The 16766-nt window shown below is 37.5% G+C and overlaps 1 protein-coding gene across 2 annotated transcripts in view; it reads right to left on the bottom strand.

Annotated features, from left to right (window-relative positions):
* The window catches only part of MED14 (mediator complex subunit 14), a 60489-nt gene that overhangs the window by 26034 nt on the left and 17689 nt on the right, over positions 1–16766 (bottom strand). For both annotated transcript variants that reach the window (XM_043895311.1, XM_043895312.1), the window contains exons 11-16: positions 13430–13555; positions 11056–11134; positions 7668–7827; positions 4565–4759; positions 4032–4166; positions 1192–1268 (exon numbers count right to left, since the gene is read on the bottom strand). In XM_043895311.1, the coding sequence (XP_043751246.1) occupies positions 1192–1268; positions 4032–4166; positions 4565–4759; positions 7668–7827; positions 11056–11134; positions 13430–13555 (772 nt within the window). The remainder of the gene's footprint in view (positions 1–1191; positions 1269–4031; positions 4167–4564; positions 4760–7667; positions 7828–11055; positions 11135–13429; positions 13556–16766) is intronic.

Genomic DNA, 16766 nt, shown 5'->3' with positions numbered 1-16766 from the left:
GCCCAAGATAAAACTAAGAGCCATCTCTGCCACCTTCTACTCTCTCTCTCACTTTCAATATCACTTATAAAGACTTCATCCCCTAAGTCTTTATGGAACTTGCCCTGGTCCAAGCTACCAACAACTCTGGTGTGAACCATTTCAGCAACTGGTTTTGCTACTTAAGTCTTGTTCCTCTCCCATTTATTCTCCATGTTGCTATCAGGGCGAGTTTTCAAAAAAAAAAAAAAAAAAACCATCTAATTATGTCAGTTTCTGCTTAAAATCATCTGATGGCTCTTTCCTGCCATTCAGATAGTCTAAATTCCTTAAGGACATTTACACCAAGGCCCTATAGGATCTGACCCTTCCTGTGTACATCTGTAGGCTCATCTCCCCTAACTCCTGCCATGCCCTACTTCTTTCAGTTCCAGGATGCTGAGCTTTCTCTCCCCTCTAAGCTGTCATTTTAGCAGTTACTCCTTCTGGTTGGGGCACCCACTCCCACCCTAGCTCCCTTTCCTCTGGCTAATTCTCACCTCTCCTTCAGTCTAGGTACAACTTGTACTTCCGTGGGGATCAGTCAGTTCAGTCGCTCAGTCGTGTCCGACTCTTTGAGACTCCATGAATCGAAGCACGCCAGGCCTCCCTGTCCATCACCAACTCCCAGAGTTTACTCAAACTCATGTCCATCAAGTTGGTGATGCCATCCAGCCATCTCATCCTCTGCCGTCCCCTTCTCCTCCTGCCCCCAGTCCCTCCCAGCATCAGGGTCTTTTGCAATGAGTCAACTCTTCGCATGAGGTGGCCAAAGTATTGGAGTTTCAGCTTCAGCATCAGTCCTTCCAATGAACACCCAGGACTGATCTCCTTTAGGGTGGAAATTTCCAAACTAGCCCAGATTCCCCTGCTATATGAACCCACAGCATCCCAAAGGGCTCTATCAGAATTCAAACCTGACACATACATTCAGTAAACATCTGCTGAATGAATGAAAGAAAGCCAAAGGAAGGACATCCTAAAATACCAAGAGGTGCTGGATCTCCACTTGGCAGGTAAAAGAGAATCCTCTCCTAGACTGTCTAATTCCATACAGAAACCTGTGACATCCACAGGTTCTGAACTCTGCTTTATGCTGACTCGCAGAAGGAGCAGCACTGGCGGGATGGCTGCAGTGTGTGGCACCACATCAGACACATGACAGGGACTTACTTCAGTAAGCGAATTGCGTGGCTGAAGCCATCACCTTCCATTTGCACTCCTTGATGTGGAATCTCCAGATTGGACAACTGGAAAGAGAAAGGTACAGTTATATAAGACCACCAATTTTACAAAGGCAACTACCTTTTCTAAGTACTACTGTCTCTCTTCTCATGGCCTCTGTTCTAGAGCTGTGAGCATTGTCCCCCCTCATCTGATTTCCTGGGGAACTAAATAAGACTGGTTTCCTTGTGTGATGCAATTAACGTCTATCTGAAAACAAAGTTTGAGTCATAGCCACATCTCATTTTTAATCACAAACAGTATTTTTCAGTTTACAACTTTTCTGGAATACATTTTTTTAAACAACTATTTCCTCTGTGAAACTCAAGAAGAAAAGATTTCCAGTTGATGCATTTACCCAGAGACCCTGTCAGTGGAACTACAGGTTATTTGGGTATGCCGGGAAGTCATTCTAGTCACCCAGCAGAGGAACACACTTGCCTTCAAGCAGATAGTCCCAGGTCTTCTCTAACAGACTATTTATATCCACCTTATTCCAGAAAGGATTTAAGGAAGCCTTAAGCATGTCACTGAGCCCTGCTCTTTGGGCCTGGAAAGAGCAGAGGTGTAGAAAAACAGCTGCTGACCATGAAGTAGGGCTCCAGATTAAAAAGACAGCAAAGTGTGGGGGAGCTCAAAAACACTGCCTCTGTTCTATGGATCACAAATATCAACATTCCTGCTAAGATCAGATTTAGTTATTCACATCTCAGTGTAAATTACCTTAAGCAGAAAATGTGCTTGCTTCTGCCTTTAACATCTTTTCAATGAGAGAAAAGAAAGTTTTTAAGAGCTTGATTGAGTTCAACAGAGTACTACAGAATGTTGAATAGCCTACATGTGCGACAGGTATAGGAACACAGAGAAGGAGAAGAGGCCATTACGCTTACAGGTGTCTATGTGGGCACGACAAAGACAAGCTTTTGCAACTTCTGGCCTGTGGGTAATGAGGAAGACAGCAGACAATGACTGAGGCACTCCCCCTGGGTATCATGCAGCCTCCCATTCCACTGCAAGGGAGGAACTGAGTGACTTTCATGTAATCCATCCACGTGTTGTGCTTAGTCACTCAGTCATGTCCAACTCTTTGCGACCCCATGGACTGTAGCCCGCCAGACTCCTCTGTCCATGGATTCTCCAGGCAAGAATGCTGGAGTGGGTTGCCATGCCCTCCTCTAGGGGATCTTCCCAACCCATGGACTGAACCCAGGTCTCCCTCATTGCAGGCAGATTCTTTATTGTCTGAGCCACCAGGGAAGCCCAATCAATCCATGTAGCATGATGAAAAAGCCCAACAACAGAGTCAAATAGTTAGAAGTACAGACACTGTAGGAGCTCTGGACAGTTCCCAGACAAGGGACACTCATCAGGCTCACAGTTGTAGGAGCTGGGACATCGAGGACATGAGTATCTACTTTAGTCGCCTATTTCTGGGCTTGGATTTTCTGGGCTACTGCTGCTCCTCACAATTTCACACCCTAGTTTCCACCTTTAGATCCTGAAGCCCTATAAAGCAACAACTGGCATACCATAGCTCATGGGCCAAATCTAGCCACTGCCTGTTTTGGTAAATAAAGTTTTACTGGAACATAGCCACACTCATTTGTTTAAATATCAACTATGGCTGGTTCACACTACAACAGCAGACCTGAATGAGCAGACCTCAAGAGATGGACTGATGCTGAAGCTCCAATACTTCAGCCACCTGATGCGAAGAGCTGACTCAGTCAAAAAGACCCTGATGCTGGGAAAGATTGAGAGCAAAAGGAGAAGGGGATGACAGAGGATGAGATGGCTGGATGGCATCACCGTCTCAATGGACATGAGTCTGAGCAAACTCTAGGAGATTGCAAAGGACAGGGAAGCCTGGCATGCTGCAGTCCATGGGGTCGCAAAGAGTCAAGACACAACTTAGTGACTCAACAACAACAATAAATGACCCACAAGACCTAAAATATTTACCATCTGCCCCTTGATAGAAAAAGTCTGCTGCTTCCTGCTCTAAAGCATCTAAGTGTTTTCAACAAGTCTTCCCAAGACTATTATCATCAGCCTAACAAATAATCCACTTCCACATTTCTAGGTCTTTCCTTCATCACCAATAATTTACAGAAGGGAGAAGTCTTACAAAAAGTAAAACTTTAAACTAGAGGGAAATAATTAAGATTTTCATGTATTACTTTTTAATTGTTGCCAATCCTTGGCCAAAGTCCTTTTTGGAAATACAAAAATACAGGTTCTGTTACCTCTCTTTCCTTTCATGCTTGGGGATCATGCTGGATATCACAATTGTGTACTCTTGAAAGACACTAACTCAGGCTAAGTCTATTGATTCTTCCATGGGAAAAAAGTAAAAATTTAGTTTAATACTTTCTGACCTGCTTCTCACAAAGGAACCCAATTTTATTAGTAAGCAATATGTACAGCTTCACTCACTGAAAAATATGCAACCCCTTTAACTATTAACCATCCCTAAAAAAGGTAAATAATGCTCCTTCGAGGTATACAAGTAAGGTTCTCAAAAGTTGCCTTTATTTTTTTTTTAAACTGGGAAGAATTTACTTCCCATTTCCACAAAGAACAGAAGGCCTACAATTTGGAATCAGAGATAAATAATTTAATAATCTCATGGTATACACATATACCATGAGATGTTGTGATTTCAACCCTACCCCTCCCCAAATAAACAAGATCACAACCATCTGGTTCTCCTAATGGAATTCATGTATCTTTAGCAAGGCATTTAAAACATTACTCTTCGGGTACCCAAAATTGTTCCAAAAAGTTACCTCCAACCGAAGTCCTACAAATGGCATGTTTGTATCACACATAGCGACGAAATGAGCTAGAACTTTATTAAAGGCACGCATTTCTCCTGATCGTTTGGTTTTCTTGGGTTCTACTGGACATACATCATCAGACAACTAGAATTTAAGTAAAGAACACAAGTGGGTTAAAAAAAGAAAAAGTATGTGATGCAATTAGTTAAGCACCTGGACTAGTATAACAAAAGTCAAAGTTAACCAAAACAAATCTTAATTCATTCAACAAATGTTTACTGAGCAAATATTGACCTAAACACTGGAAATTCAGTAGTAAATATTATGTACTTAACAAGTTGCCTTGTGGGAAAGAGTGTACAATTAATTATTAATTAAAGGAGAAGCATTTTCAAGAATGTGTAGACATTTGTTACCTAAACCTTATTGTTGGCCAGCCTCTTAAAAATCATACCTAATTCTTTCCCATTTAAAAATAGTTAAAAGAGTACAGCAAAGTTAACAGATACAAACCCTGGGCTCATTTCTGTTCATGAACATACCTTGCGCTTGGTACTGGTTCTAGGCTGTTTCCCATTTTTTGTACGATAAACTGATTCCTGGAGGTTTTCCTTAAACTGCTGCAGCAAGAGGGCCATGAGAGGGCTGTCTTCACGATCCACTGCATTCACAGACAAGAAGTAGTACTTGTACGACAGTTGTGTGGGTTTATTGGGAACTTCCAACATCTCTACAACCTAAGAAGGTCCAAATCAGAAATGAGACTCAGAGACATAACTAACTGATAAATGTTGAATATTTTCCTCCTTGTATCAAGTAGGGCTCAGAATTATATATCTAATGCAGATGACTTTTTAAACACGGACAAATCAGTCATGATCTCAAAAAAAAGCACTGCAATTAAATATGTAATTTGTTTTCTAAAAAACAGATCAGACTAAGGAACAATGATGAAAGAAAAATGACAACTGCATCTCATACTTGGAAGGATATAAAAATAAACCCTGATTTTTCAACTGAAATATACAGTCACTACGAGGATGAGGATAACAAGAACATGAACAATAGTTAATACCGATAAAGAGTTTATCATGCGTCAGGTACTCTCCTAGTGAGTGAAGTGAGTGAAAGTTGCTCAGCTGTGTCTGACTCTTTGCGACCCCATGGACTATTCAGTTCATGGAATTCTCCAGACCAGAATACTGGGGTGGGTAGCTGTTCCCTTCTCCAGGGTATCTTCCCAATTCAGGAATCAAACCCAGGTCTCCCACATTGCAGGCAGATTCTTCACCAGCTGAGCCACCAGGGAAGCCCTATAACTCTAAGTACTTGACAGATGTTAACACATTTAATCCCAGTAACTCAATGAAGTAGGGATTCTTATCTTCACTTTTCTGATAAAGTTAGGCACAAAAAGCTTAGATTAATTGTCAAAGGTCTCAGAGCTGAGAAGTGACAGACTCACGCTCTGATCCTAGAAGTCTGGATCCAGAGACCTTGCTCTCACTATAGAGGCTTACTATTTTCAAGGTCTACCTAAAATTTAAGAAGAGTTCCCTAAATACTTGAGTGAGAGAAATAAATGCCACTGGACAGGGCTCTTGACCAACATACACTTTTCTGTCTCTGTTCCTGTCTCTCCCCTCTCTCTACCCCACCTCCCCACATAGTCTCTTCAGGAAATTGTTAAGAATCAACACTGAGGAAACTGAAGAATTAAAATGGAACTTCACCAAAGATATATGGACGGCAAATCAGCAGATGAAAAGATAATTCAATATCATCAGTCATCAAGGCAACATAAATTAAGACTACAATAAGATACCACTACACATCTATCAGAATGGCTAACATTTTCTTTTTTAATTGCAATAACAAGTGCTGGCAAGAATGCAGAGCAACTAAAACTCTCATGTATTGCTGGCAGGAATGCAAAATGGTCTGGCCACTTTGGAAAACAGTTTAGCAGTTTCTTATAAAGCCAAATATACACTTAGTGTGTGACCCAACAATCCCACTTTTAGTTACTTATCCAAATCACCAAAAAAATCTATATGCAAATACTTCTAGCAGCTTTATCCACAACTGCCCAAAACTGGAAACAACGCAGATGGCCTTCGACGAGAGGCTAAACAAACTGTGATACATTCATACCATGGAACACTACTCAGCAATAAAAAGAATGAATTATTATAAATACAACAATATGGATGAAAATCAAAGGCATTATGCCAAGTGAAAGAAACAACTGAAAGGCTAAACTGTAGAGACAAAAAACAGGTCAGTGGTAACTAGAGAGAGCAGGAGTAAAGTCTGATTATAGAGAGGAAGCATGAAGGAATTCTAGGGGGTGACAGATAGCTTCTGTGTCTTACTGAGATGGCAGTTACAAAACTGTATGCATTTATTAAACTCCAGACACTTAAAAGTCTGAATTTTTATTGTGTTTAAATTATATTCTAATAAAGCCAGCAAAAGTAAAATAGCAAAGACATTTAAAGGCAGTAAGACTTTCCTCTATTCTTCTTAAAGGCTATGGTAGTTTTCGCCACTATTATGAATGTATCATCCTAAGTGAGAAGGATGAAGAGTGATACACATTCAGTTTGGTCTAAACCATGTGAAACAAATTATTGCTTTATAATAAACCACTAGTTACTGAAACTGAAAGCCTGGCATTTTGTTGATACTAAATAAAGTCAGAAAATACATGTAGATCAGGCAGCACATGGAGAACTGAAACAACAATCCTGTCACATGCCAAATCCAGTTTCACAGCTGGTGTTTTAAAATTGAGAAAACAGTGAATTCATATCAGTGACAGACTTATTCGTCAACCTAAGTAACCCTAACTTAAGATATATCAGGCTACACAGGGTACCTTTTGATGATAGTATCTTTTTAAAAGTACAGCTTAAAGCTTCAAAAAAAATTCACTCCCATTGAATTAAGTTTTTCAAACACCTTAGAATCTTAGCCAAAAGTATCTACTTGGTGTACACAAAAACTTCTACATGCAGGAAATACATTTATGAAATATATGAGTACATATTTCAAATTCTTACAAATTTTAACTAGTTCAATAATCTGAAGGAAACTACTAGAAAAATCTAGAAAGGGTGAAAAAGGAATGAGGATTTTATTGTGTACTGAAAAGTACATGCAATCAACAAAATGGATATATATACCTTCAATTAAGGATGAGAAAATAAAGCTAATTTAGTCCATCATGTTTAGAAAGCAGCATTATGCAAGCTAACATTTGATTAAAACCAAACAAGTTTACCTGACACCAAAACATCTCCAAATCTTCACAACAGTTGCTTTCAAATTGTTTCTTACATAGAGGAGATGCCTAATTCCAAGCAGAAACTAGGCCTCACTATAGGACAGATCCTGGGGTGAGGGACGAGGCATACCTTATATTCCCCAAACCTGCCTAATCATTGTATTATTTCCTACAGATAAGATTTTCTCGCTGCCCCATCCCTACCAACTCTCCCCTCTCTTGGCTTGAGAATCATCATACAAAATTCAAATATCCAATAAAAAATACATTTTCAAATTAAACTAAACAATAAATGATTCAAGATACAAATAGAATTATTGAACTCAATCACCGAAATCACCCCTTTGCATACTTACAATGTAGTACTGTGGAAGACGGGTAAGTCTGACAAACAGCTTATTCTTAGAAAGGCTTCCTATGGGATGAGTTGAATAATTGGACAGCTGCAATGTTTCACTGGTTATTGTAGGCAGGTGTTTTATAGATTGTTTGCAACGCTGTTGTCCAAGCCAAAACCTTAGTTTAAAAGAGATCATCCACATCACAAAATCATAGACTTCTGATTAACTGTGTGCTACTGTTTTACAAATAGATTATTAAACCCCACTAAGAAACCAATTAATATATGAAACTTAACTGAACTACTAAAAGGACATATGACCATAATGATGAATCATTTCTCTAGTTTTGTACTGAACCGTTAATTTTAGTTTAAAGAGTTTAAACTGCAGTGTGAATGACCTTAATTAGTTATAAGGTAGAATCCACTAATATTAAGGCTGAGAAAGTATCAGTTTATTATAGGAGATGAAAGATCTCCTGTGGTTTATAAGACAGCACAAACTAATCTCAACATCTTTTATAAAATGCATGAAGTGTTTATAAACCAAAATAGAACAATAAATAAATATAAAAGTATCTCATTTTCCTGGTTATCACTGGAGATCTCCAGTTCCAGTTTTTATCCTGCTCATATAAAAGTGATGGGTATGTCTTGCAGGTGCCAGTAAGTGTTCATTACCCTCCTCTCTCAGTTAAGCCACCAGATTTCACTTTGTTGCTTTTACTGTAGTACCCCTCTCATTCCTTTTATCTGGTTATCTATCCTAGAGACCAATATCATATTAACGTGTGAAAAAGGTAAAACGATAGGTACACAAACTCACTGATCCACCATGAAACAACTAAAAAAGTAAGAATACACCTTTAGAAGCTTTTCATAGCAATATAACAATGCCACAACATCCAAGCTCATGATCAGTCGGCTTGTCTTACATAACAGGGTACAGACCAGTTTGGGTGCTATTGCATTTGTGTGATGAGCTGCATGTGATACAAAATGTGTGCTAGCTATGTGCAGTAAAACCATAGTTAATGTATAACATTTTAAGAGCAGTTTGAAAACTATTACCCCAAAAATGTATAAAATCTGGAAACTGCTTTTTTACACTGAAAAACAAATTTAACTATAGCTTCACAGGATCAACTGCTAGAACTGACTATTTAAAGGAATGATGATAAATTTTTAAAATATACCAAAACTGACTTCATTTTGGAAGACAGTTAAAAACATATACCCTGAACTTGCCAAAATTGCTTTCAAATCTCTACTTCCAGTCTTATCAACATACTTTGTGAGACTGGTATCTCTACTATGTATGTTATTTTTAAAAAAACACAGAAACATTTAAGATAAACATTATCTCCTGTAATTATCATCACCAATCCAACTTAGATTAGTTACAACAAACCAGAAACAAGCGCTTTTGCCACATTAAAAATTTGAAATATATTGCAAATATATGTAAATTATAAACATATGAATAATAAATACAAGATATTCTTTCAGAGCACATATGGAATTGCTATTTCACTCAGCTTTTTTGTTATGACTCTGTGGAACAAAAAGTTTAAGTGATGAGTAACTTGTCTATACATGTATACGTTCAATGAAAAATGTATAGATTTTGAATTTTTTTATTATTTTTTGTTCTGATCTTATTTATTGAAATGCAATTTTATGACTGTTGACTCTAATAAAAAATTGGGGCTTATATTTTGAACGTTTTTTCATTTCTTTTTTCCTAGAATTTGTTTTCGGTGAATATTATTAAAAAAAATAATCACATGAGCAGATGCCCAATACTAATAGTCCCTAGAAAATGTAAATTAAAACCACAGTCAGATACCTCGTCACACTCAGTAGGGTGGCTATGGTCAAAGACAGTAACAACGGCTGACAAGGATGTAGAGAAATGGAAACCCTCATACACTGTTTGATGTGACTGTAAAATGGTACAGTTACTTTGGAAACTAGTATGGTAACTTCTTAAATAATTCCACTCCTAGTGGAATGCAAATTACACACATGTATTTGCACATGAATACTCACAGCTGCATTATTCATAAGAGTCAAAAAGTGGAAACAATTCAAATGTCCATCAAATGATGAATGGATAAATAAAAGGTGGCCGAGCCACACCATGGAATGTTAGTTAGGCATAAAAAGGAATGAAAAATTGGTACATGCTTCAACATGGTTGAATCTGGAAACATTATGCTAAATGAAAGAAGCCAGTCACAGAAGACCACATACTTTATGATTCCATTTTTATGAAATGTTCAGAAAGGGAAAATCTACAAAAACAGAAAGCAGATTCATAGTTGCCTGGGGTGAAGCTGGGAATGAGGATTAACTGTAAATGAGCATCTTTTTGAGGCAATAGAAATGTTTTAAGTGTTCTAAAACTGGATTGTGGTTACGGTTGTTACAAAACTCAGTAAATTTATGACAAGACATTGAATGGTACACTTAAAACAATTAAAGCCTATGCTATGCAAATTATATTTCAATAAAATTATTTCAAAAGATTAATGTCCCATGATAGATTAGTGATAAACTGATCAAAGATCATCTGAGAAGCATTATAAGTGACAACCAGGGGACCTTTCCTATAAATAATGTGAGTTTAAGTACAAATACATATTTGATAAGTTTAAAGCTTTTGGGACTTGACGTCTTGGTTTTAGGCTATATTTCTACTAGCTGGAACTGCCCAACAACCTCAAATTATGCAAAATATGAATTATTAAGATTTAAGTATTAAAATCCCACTGAACAGTCTGCCCCACCCCCACCACACCATTTGCCAGTTTGGTTTTAATCTCTGATATTTATTTTTATTCCTTGGAATTCTGTTTTACTGATTTAAAGAGTCTGTTAGAGTTGCCATAATGATACCTTTGTGTACCAGGGTGGTAATGAAACCTCAAACAATTATCTCTAGCTTCATTTTCAATTTTATTTAGTTTAACAGTCTGAAGCATTCAAAGAATTCTGAGACAAACTGAATGAAGCAGATGACTACTCTGAAAGTATCAGCTGGTCAATTCATACCATGAAGATTATCCTAAGAAGAATCTACTGCACAGAACCCTAGATACAATAAAATTCATTGTGTAAGTGATTTGTAGAGGGCTTACACAGGAGATAACATGACAAGGAATCAAAGCTGAGTGTCATGCCCTTCATACCTATATTTGCTTTCGAGAGGAATTTGATATGAAGCACTGCCATCTCAGACCTAATTCAAGAAAATTTAGATTCTAAGTACCAAAAGGGGCTCAAGCTTCACATCATAAATAAAAAGGATAGTGGCTGATCAAGATCAATGATGGGGAAGAAAATATATCTTGTCAAAATAAGTTTCCAATTTTAGTTTTGAGCTAAATAAACAGCCTTACTTAAGTTGTTGAATCCAAGGAATGATCCGTTTCATATCATCATTCACAGACTTCTCCATGTCATCCAGTGTGGCTTGGTCTATAGCATAAAGCACTTCATTAATTAATGGCTTACACGAGACACAAGATATCCAGATAGCCCAAAATTTAAATGAGAGTTACTGTTTCAGGCAGAAAGTAGTGTTATTTTGAGTTAGAGAAAAGCTAAATGATAACACATCATGAGGCATAAATTAATCTGTTTTCCTTCTTTAATATTTAGGGAGAGTTATAGTTAAGATAATTAATAGCAAGTGTACATTAGCAGGAAGAATGAGTAACAAATACATTAAATTCTTTGCCCATATTTTAATTACCCAAACTCTTAGTCTAGTTAGTTAACATTATAAATGTGTATGTATTTAAAACTCATAGTATTACTAAACTTAGAACCTTAAAAATTACAAAAACTATAAAACCTCATTAAAATGTTTATTTATTAAACACAAACGATCTCTGGCATAAGCAAGAGCTGTTGGTTGAAGATTAGCTTGCTAAATAAGCAAGAGCTGTTGGCTGAAGATTAGCTTGCTAAATGTCACTTAGAATTTTTAATGACATGAGAAAATGCTAATAATAGAATGTTGAATAAAATGCTAGATTTCTAATTAAAAAAAATAGATATGCAACAAGCAACAAAAGTTTACTGTATAGCACAGGGAACTACAGTCAATATCTCATAATAACCTATAATGGAAAATAATTTCAAAAATAATACATGTGTAAATGTATAACTAAATCACCTTGCTATGCACCTGAAACACTAAGTCAATTATACTTCAATAAAATACATATATTTAGAAAAAGAATGTTGAACAAAAAGCAAAATATAAAATGATTTCAACTAAAAAAGAAGTAGAGAAAAAATTAGAAGAGCACTGCTATGGGCTGAATTGTGTGCGTGCTCAGTCAGTCATGTCTGACTCTGTGACCCCGTGGACTGTAGCCTGCCAGGCTCTTCTGTCCATGGGATTTCCCAGGCAAGAATACTGGAGTTGGTTGCCATTTCCTTCTCCAGGGGATCTTCCAGACTCAGGGATCGAATCTGCATCTCCTGCATTGGGAGGTGAATTCTTTACCACTGAGCCACCTGGGAAGCCCATGGACTGAATTGCATCCTCCCAAATTCATATGTTGAAGCCCTAGCTCCTAATGTGATAAGTGTTTAGAGGTGGAGCCTCTGGGAGATAATTAGGTTTGGATAAGGTCATGAGGGTGGGGCCCTCATATAAGATTAGTGCCCTTATAAAGAGACACCAGAGAGCTTGCTCTCTCTCTCTCTCTCTTCCTGCCATGTGAGGACACAGCAAGAAGGCTGACAACTATAAGCCAGGAAGAGAGCTCTTACCATAACTTGACCATGCTGGCAACCTTATCTCATACTTCCAATCTCCAAAACTGTGAGAAAATAAATTTCTGTTGTTTAAGTCACCCATTCTGTGGTTCTCTGTTATGGCAGCCTGAGCTAAGACAAGCATACATCCCTTAAAAACAATGATTACCAAAAGGCAACTGTTTACTGCTTCTCTCATTTTTACACATTTAGTTTTTCTATTATATGAGTATGTACTATTTTAATTATCAAGAAAACCATTAAAGTTTTGAAGAACAATTTCCTAACGTGTCACTTATCATTTAGCCATCATAAATGTGATGTATTCAAAGTAGTGAGGCCAGTTTTTTCCATGAGCAGTTCATAGAAAAATCTATCTTTACAGGCATGTAATATAACCAGAAAGGATTTTTATTTTCATAAATATGGCTTAAAATTAATTTCAAATGGGAAATGTGCTAACATATTCAAGAATACTATCTCATTAGCAACACAAAAACACTAAGTTTCCAGTATTTCATCATTTCAGAACACCAACTTGGTAAAAGAACATGCTAGAAATCAAACTTCAATTTCTACTGTGTTTAAGCCAGAAAAAAAAATTTCTTTCCTCCAGGATTCTATATTCAAGTCATCTTGAGATATTTATACTGTCATAAATTTATTCTTCAGTCACAAATGACATTAGATTGTAGTCTTCTCCATGATACCCAACTATTAGTGGTAAAACAGTTAATCTAAGAAAAGATCAGCCATCAACATTATTACTTTTACATAAGAGAAACAACATGAATGGACTTCATATTGGGAAGTTTAACTTCTGGTACAAGAGAGCTAAAATGGGCCCCGAGGAACAGACATCAACCGGTTATTCCTTCCATATCTACTTTCTATATACTGTTTATACCACCCTTCCCAATAACTAATGGCAAAAATTTTTATTCTGCTTTTGTTAAAAATATTTTTCTTTATACTGAGTGAGTCTATCATTTAGTAACTTACCAAGTCCATAAAGCATCAACTGGAACATTCCAGAATGCAAATCGACAAAAATGTGTAGACACTCTGAATTACCACAGGGCTCCAAGATGGGAACAACAAGAGCTGGAAGTGCAGTCTCTATGGAAGCTGAACAGTTAAAAATTTTAATTATATTTCTATCTGAATATCCCCCCCTCCCCCAAAAATATATATATTTCTCAGCAAGTAGAAACGAACCAACTACTGAATGATCTGAATGTTAGAGGAAAGACATAACTTTGCTAAACTAGATTAGTACTATTATGTCAATAACTCAAAGGAAGAATGTAACCTACAAGGTGACCTGAAACAAACATACCCATCCCAAATACTACAGTCAAAAAAAAAAAAAAAACAACCCTCCAAGATTCCTTAAAAAAGGTTAAAATAGCTAATGAAAATTTAACCTTATCAATGAGGTGTGTTCTAGCTTTGCTTTCAGTCAGTAATTACTAATAAGCTGATTTTAAGGGTTTTCTTTTTGATATGTGTGCTTGATTGCTCAGTCGGGTCTTTGCAACCCCATGGACTGTAACCCACCAGGCTCCTCTGTCCATTCTCCAGGGGATTCTCAGCAAGAATACTGGAGTAGGTTGCCATGCCCTCCTCCAGGGAATCTTCCCAACCCAGGGATTGAACCCAGGTCTCCTGCATTGCAGGTGGATTCTTTACCATCTGAGCCACCAGGGAAGTCCCTTTTTGATATAGTGGGGGAAAAAAGTTGTTTGGTAAATAAAGTAAATTTCATTCACAACCTAAATATTTTTAATGCCATTCTTCATAAAGAGAGATTTTTCTGGCAATTAGGGCCTATATTTAAAAAACATTTGAAAGCTATTAAGCATTATTTATTATATAGGACAAAAGTTTTTTCAAGTTATTTACGTACCTCATTTTCAAGTCACAGATAAAATAAGAACAGAGGCAAACTACTAAACACAAATTCCCAATACTCATTCTAGAGTTTCAAAGTATTTCCACCAGGCCCAATTAACTTTCTCCTTAATCTCACAAGATAGCATAACAAAATCCAGTAGAAAAGCAAAGTATTGAAAGCACACCCACCGTGTGCTAATCAGACTGATGACCTGCAAAAGGAATATGCTCTCCTGGTTACCACATTCCTCTGAAACTACAGTGCAGAAGGCAGGCAGGCAGTGAGGAGAGTGGTAATGTAGGCTCAGTCCTTCACCAGGGGTGACTTCTCTATGCTACTTCATTAAAGAAGGGCAAAGACCTCTTCCTGTCCACACCATGGGTTCTCAGGAAGAAGCAATGACAAGCTTGTAAGGGTGCTTTGAAAAGCAAAGTGCTCAATAATATATATTATCTGTATTCCTTTCTGAACCAAAGAAAAAAACCAAAACCTCCCGCTATATAATCTGCAACAAGTAAAATGGGAGGTGTTGCCATTGGTACTGCCTATACAAATTACTAAAGCAAAAAAGATTGCAGGAAACATATTTAATCAGATGAAAACTAACTGCTTTCAAGTATATCTAATGTATTTGCATACACATCTTTACCATGCAGGTCCAGCTTAACTCTCACCTAAAACAAACCAGCAGGACAAAAAGGCACAAACAGGAATTTCTTTTACAATATTCTATATTCAGATTAGCATGAAAAATTGTAAAAATGCTTACAGAGTTGAAGCAGACTTGCAGATTTTTAAAACACAGCTGTACATCTTAAATCCTAACAGGATAGGAAGGTATTCTCTAAAGCAAAACTATTTTTAAAGTGTAGTAATGGAGTAAAACTCTTGACAATTGGGATAACAATTATAATTTCAATCTAATTCACAAAATTAAATATTTTTTAAACAACAGGGAATCAAAGAAGAATACAGAGAACACAGTCCAAAAAATATTAATAGAAAATATGTTCATATATATCTCTGAACATATTTTATGGTTGCCAGTGCCCATATTTTTCTTCACAGAAATTGCTGTAAGGCCCTGAGCATTTAAAGGCAACAGGTTTTAACGGAGAAACTTATAAAGAGACCATTAAAGGCTGTGCAAGATGACCAGGTTGCACACTAGTTTTTCCTGCAGCAGGAATATACACACATCTCCTCTTTCATTTCTCCCTATTTATTGAGGACAAAAGGAATTGACCAATAGACAGTAATATAAAGTGGGAAGACTAAGAGAAGCAACTAAGCCCCATTAGGAATTGCTGTGTGTGGTTCACAGCTTCTGAAACTGATCTCGAGACCCTGAATCTGGCGCTGACAGAGGACAACTCGAGGGAGAGCACCCTGGCTTCCTCGAGTCAGGTGATGCTGAGAAGGGGCCACAGGACAAGTTACCTGTAGTGTCTTACATTGCCTTTTAAAAATTTCTCTCCAAAAGTCTTGCCTACTCTCCCCCTAAGGCTATCTCACCCCTATCTCCCACCCTCAAGAAACCACACACTACCCCTTGGGCTGTCCAAAACCTGCAGTCTGTGCTCTCCCTTAGCCCTGTCTTGAAATGCTCCATTCTCCGAGTGACTGATTTCCTCGGCTTATCCTAGTGAGGAGTTGGAAGAAAAGACAGCTAATGAAGGGTTAGCTTCATAACCTTCATTAATGAAGGTTAGCACTAAGAGATTCCCAGAACAGACTATGGCCCCTCGTCTCAGCAAAGGATCTGACAAAAGCATGCTTTCCCATCACAAAAGCGATCAAGTGAGGCTACGCTGTGTATAAACGCATGAAAGTGAATTTAAAAAAAAAACTTAAAGCATATGTCCTAAAATGATGGGTCAGCAGACCTTTTCCTCATTTCCAGAACTGCTCTGATTCAAGTAGGGCTGAGGGCCCAACCCCACATGCAAGATCCTCCCTCTCCTTCAAAACTTACTCTCCAAAGCACCCTTCTCTAACACTGAGGACTCAACAGATTCCCAGGGCTTGAAAACCACTGCTACAGTACACTCCTACTAGAATTAGAGATCCAGGAAGAGCCCGGAGTAACATCCTCAAATACAGATGAGGAGAATGAGGCCCAAAGAATTTAAGTGACTTGCTCAAGAGCACATGAGCACATACCAACATCTTCTGACTACTCAAGCAGTGATATCGCTACAAAGTGCTACTCAAGGAAAATCTTCACAACTTCCTCGAAAAACACACAAAATTATTCCCAGGTAAACACATTTTCAGAGTCCATTTTTCAAAGTAATTTAAATACCCCCCAGGCAATCATACTGAGTTTTTTTTTAAGTAAGCCTTGTTTACAGATGATACTAAAGTAAACCAGAGCCTATCAAAGGTCACAAACCCCAATTATCTACAATCCCAATGATACTATTTTGAAAAAAATTGAAA

Source organism: Cervus elaphus, chromosome X (assembly GCF_910594005.1).
Source record: "Cervus elaphus chromosome X, mCerEla1.1, whole genome shotgun sequence".
Lineage (NCBI taxonomy): Eukaryota > Metazoa > Chordata > Mammalia > Artiodactyla > Cervidae > Cervus > Cervus elaphus.
The sequence above is the reverse complement of the archived record's forward strand: the minus strand, read 5'-3'. Positions and strand labels throughout refer to the sequence as shown.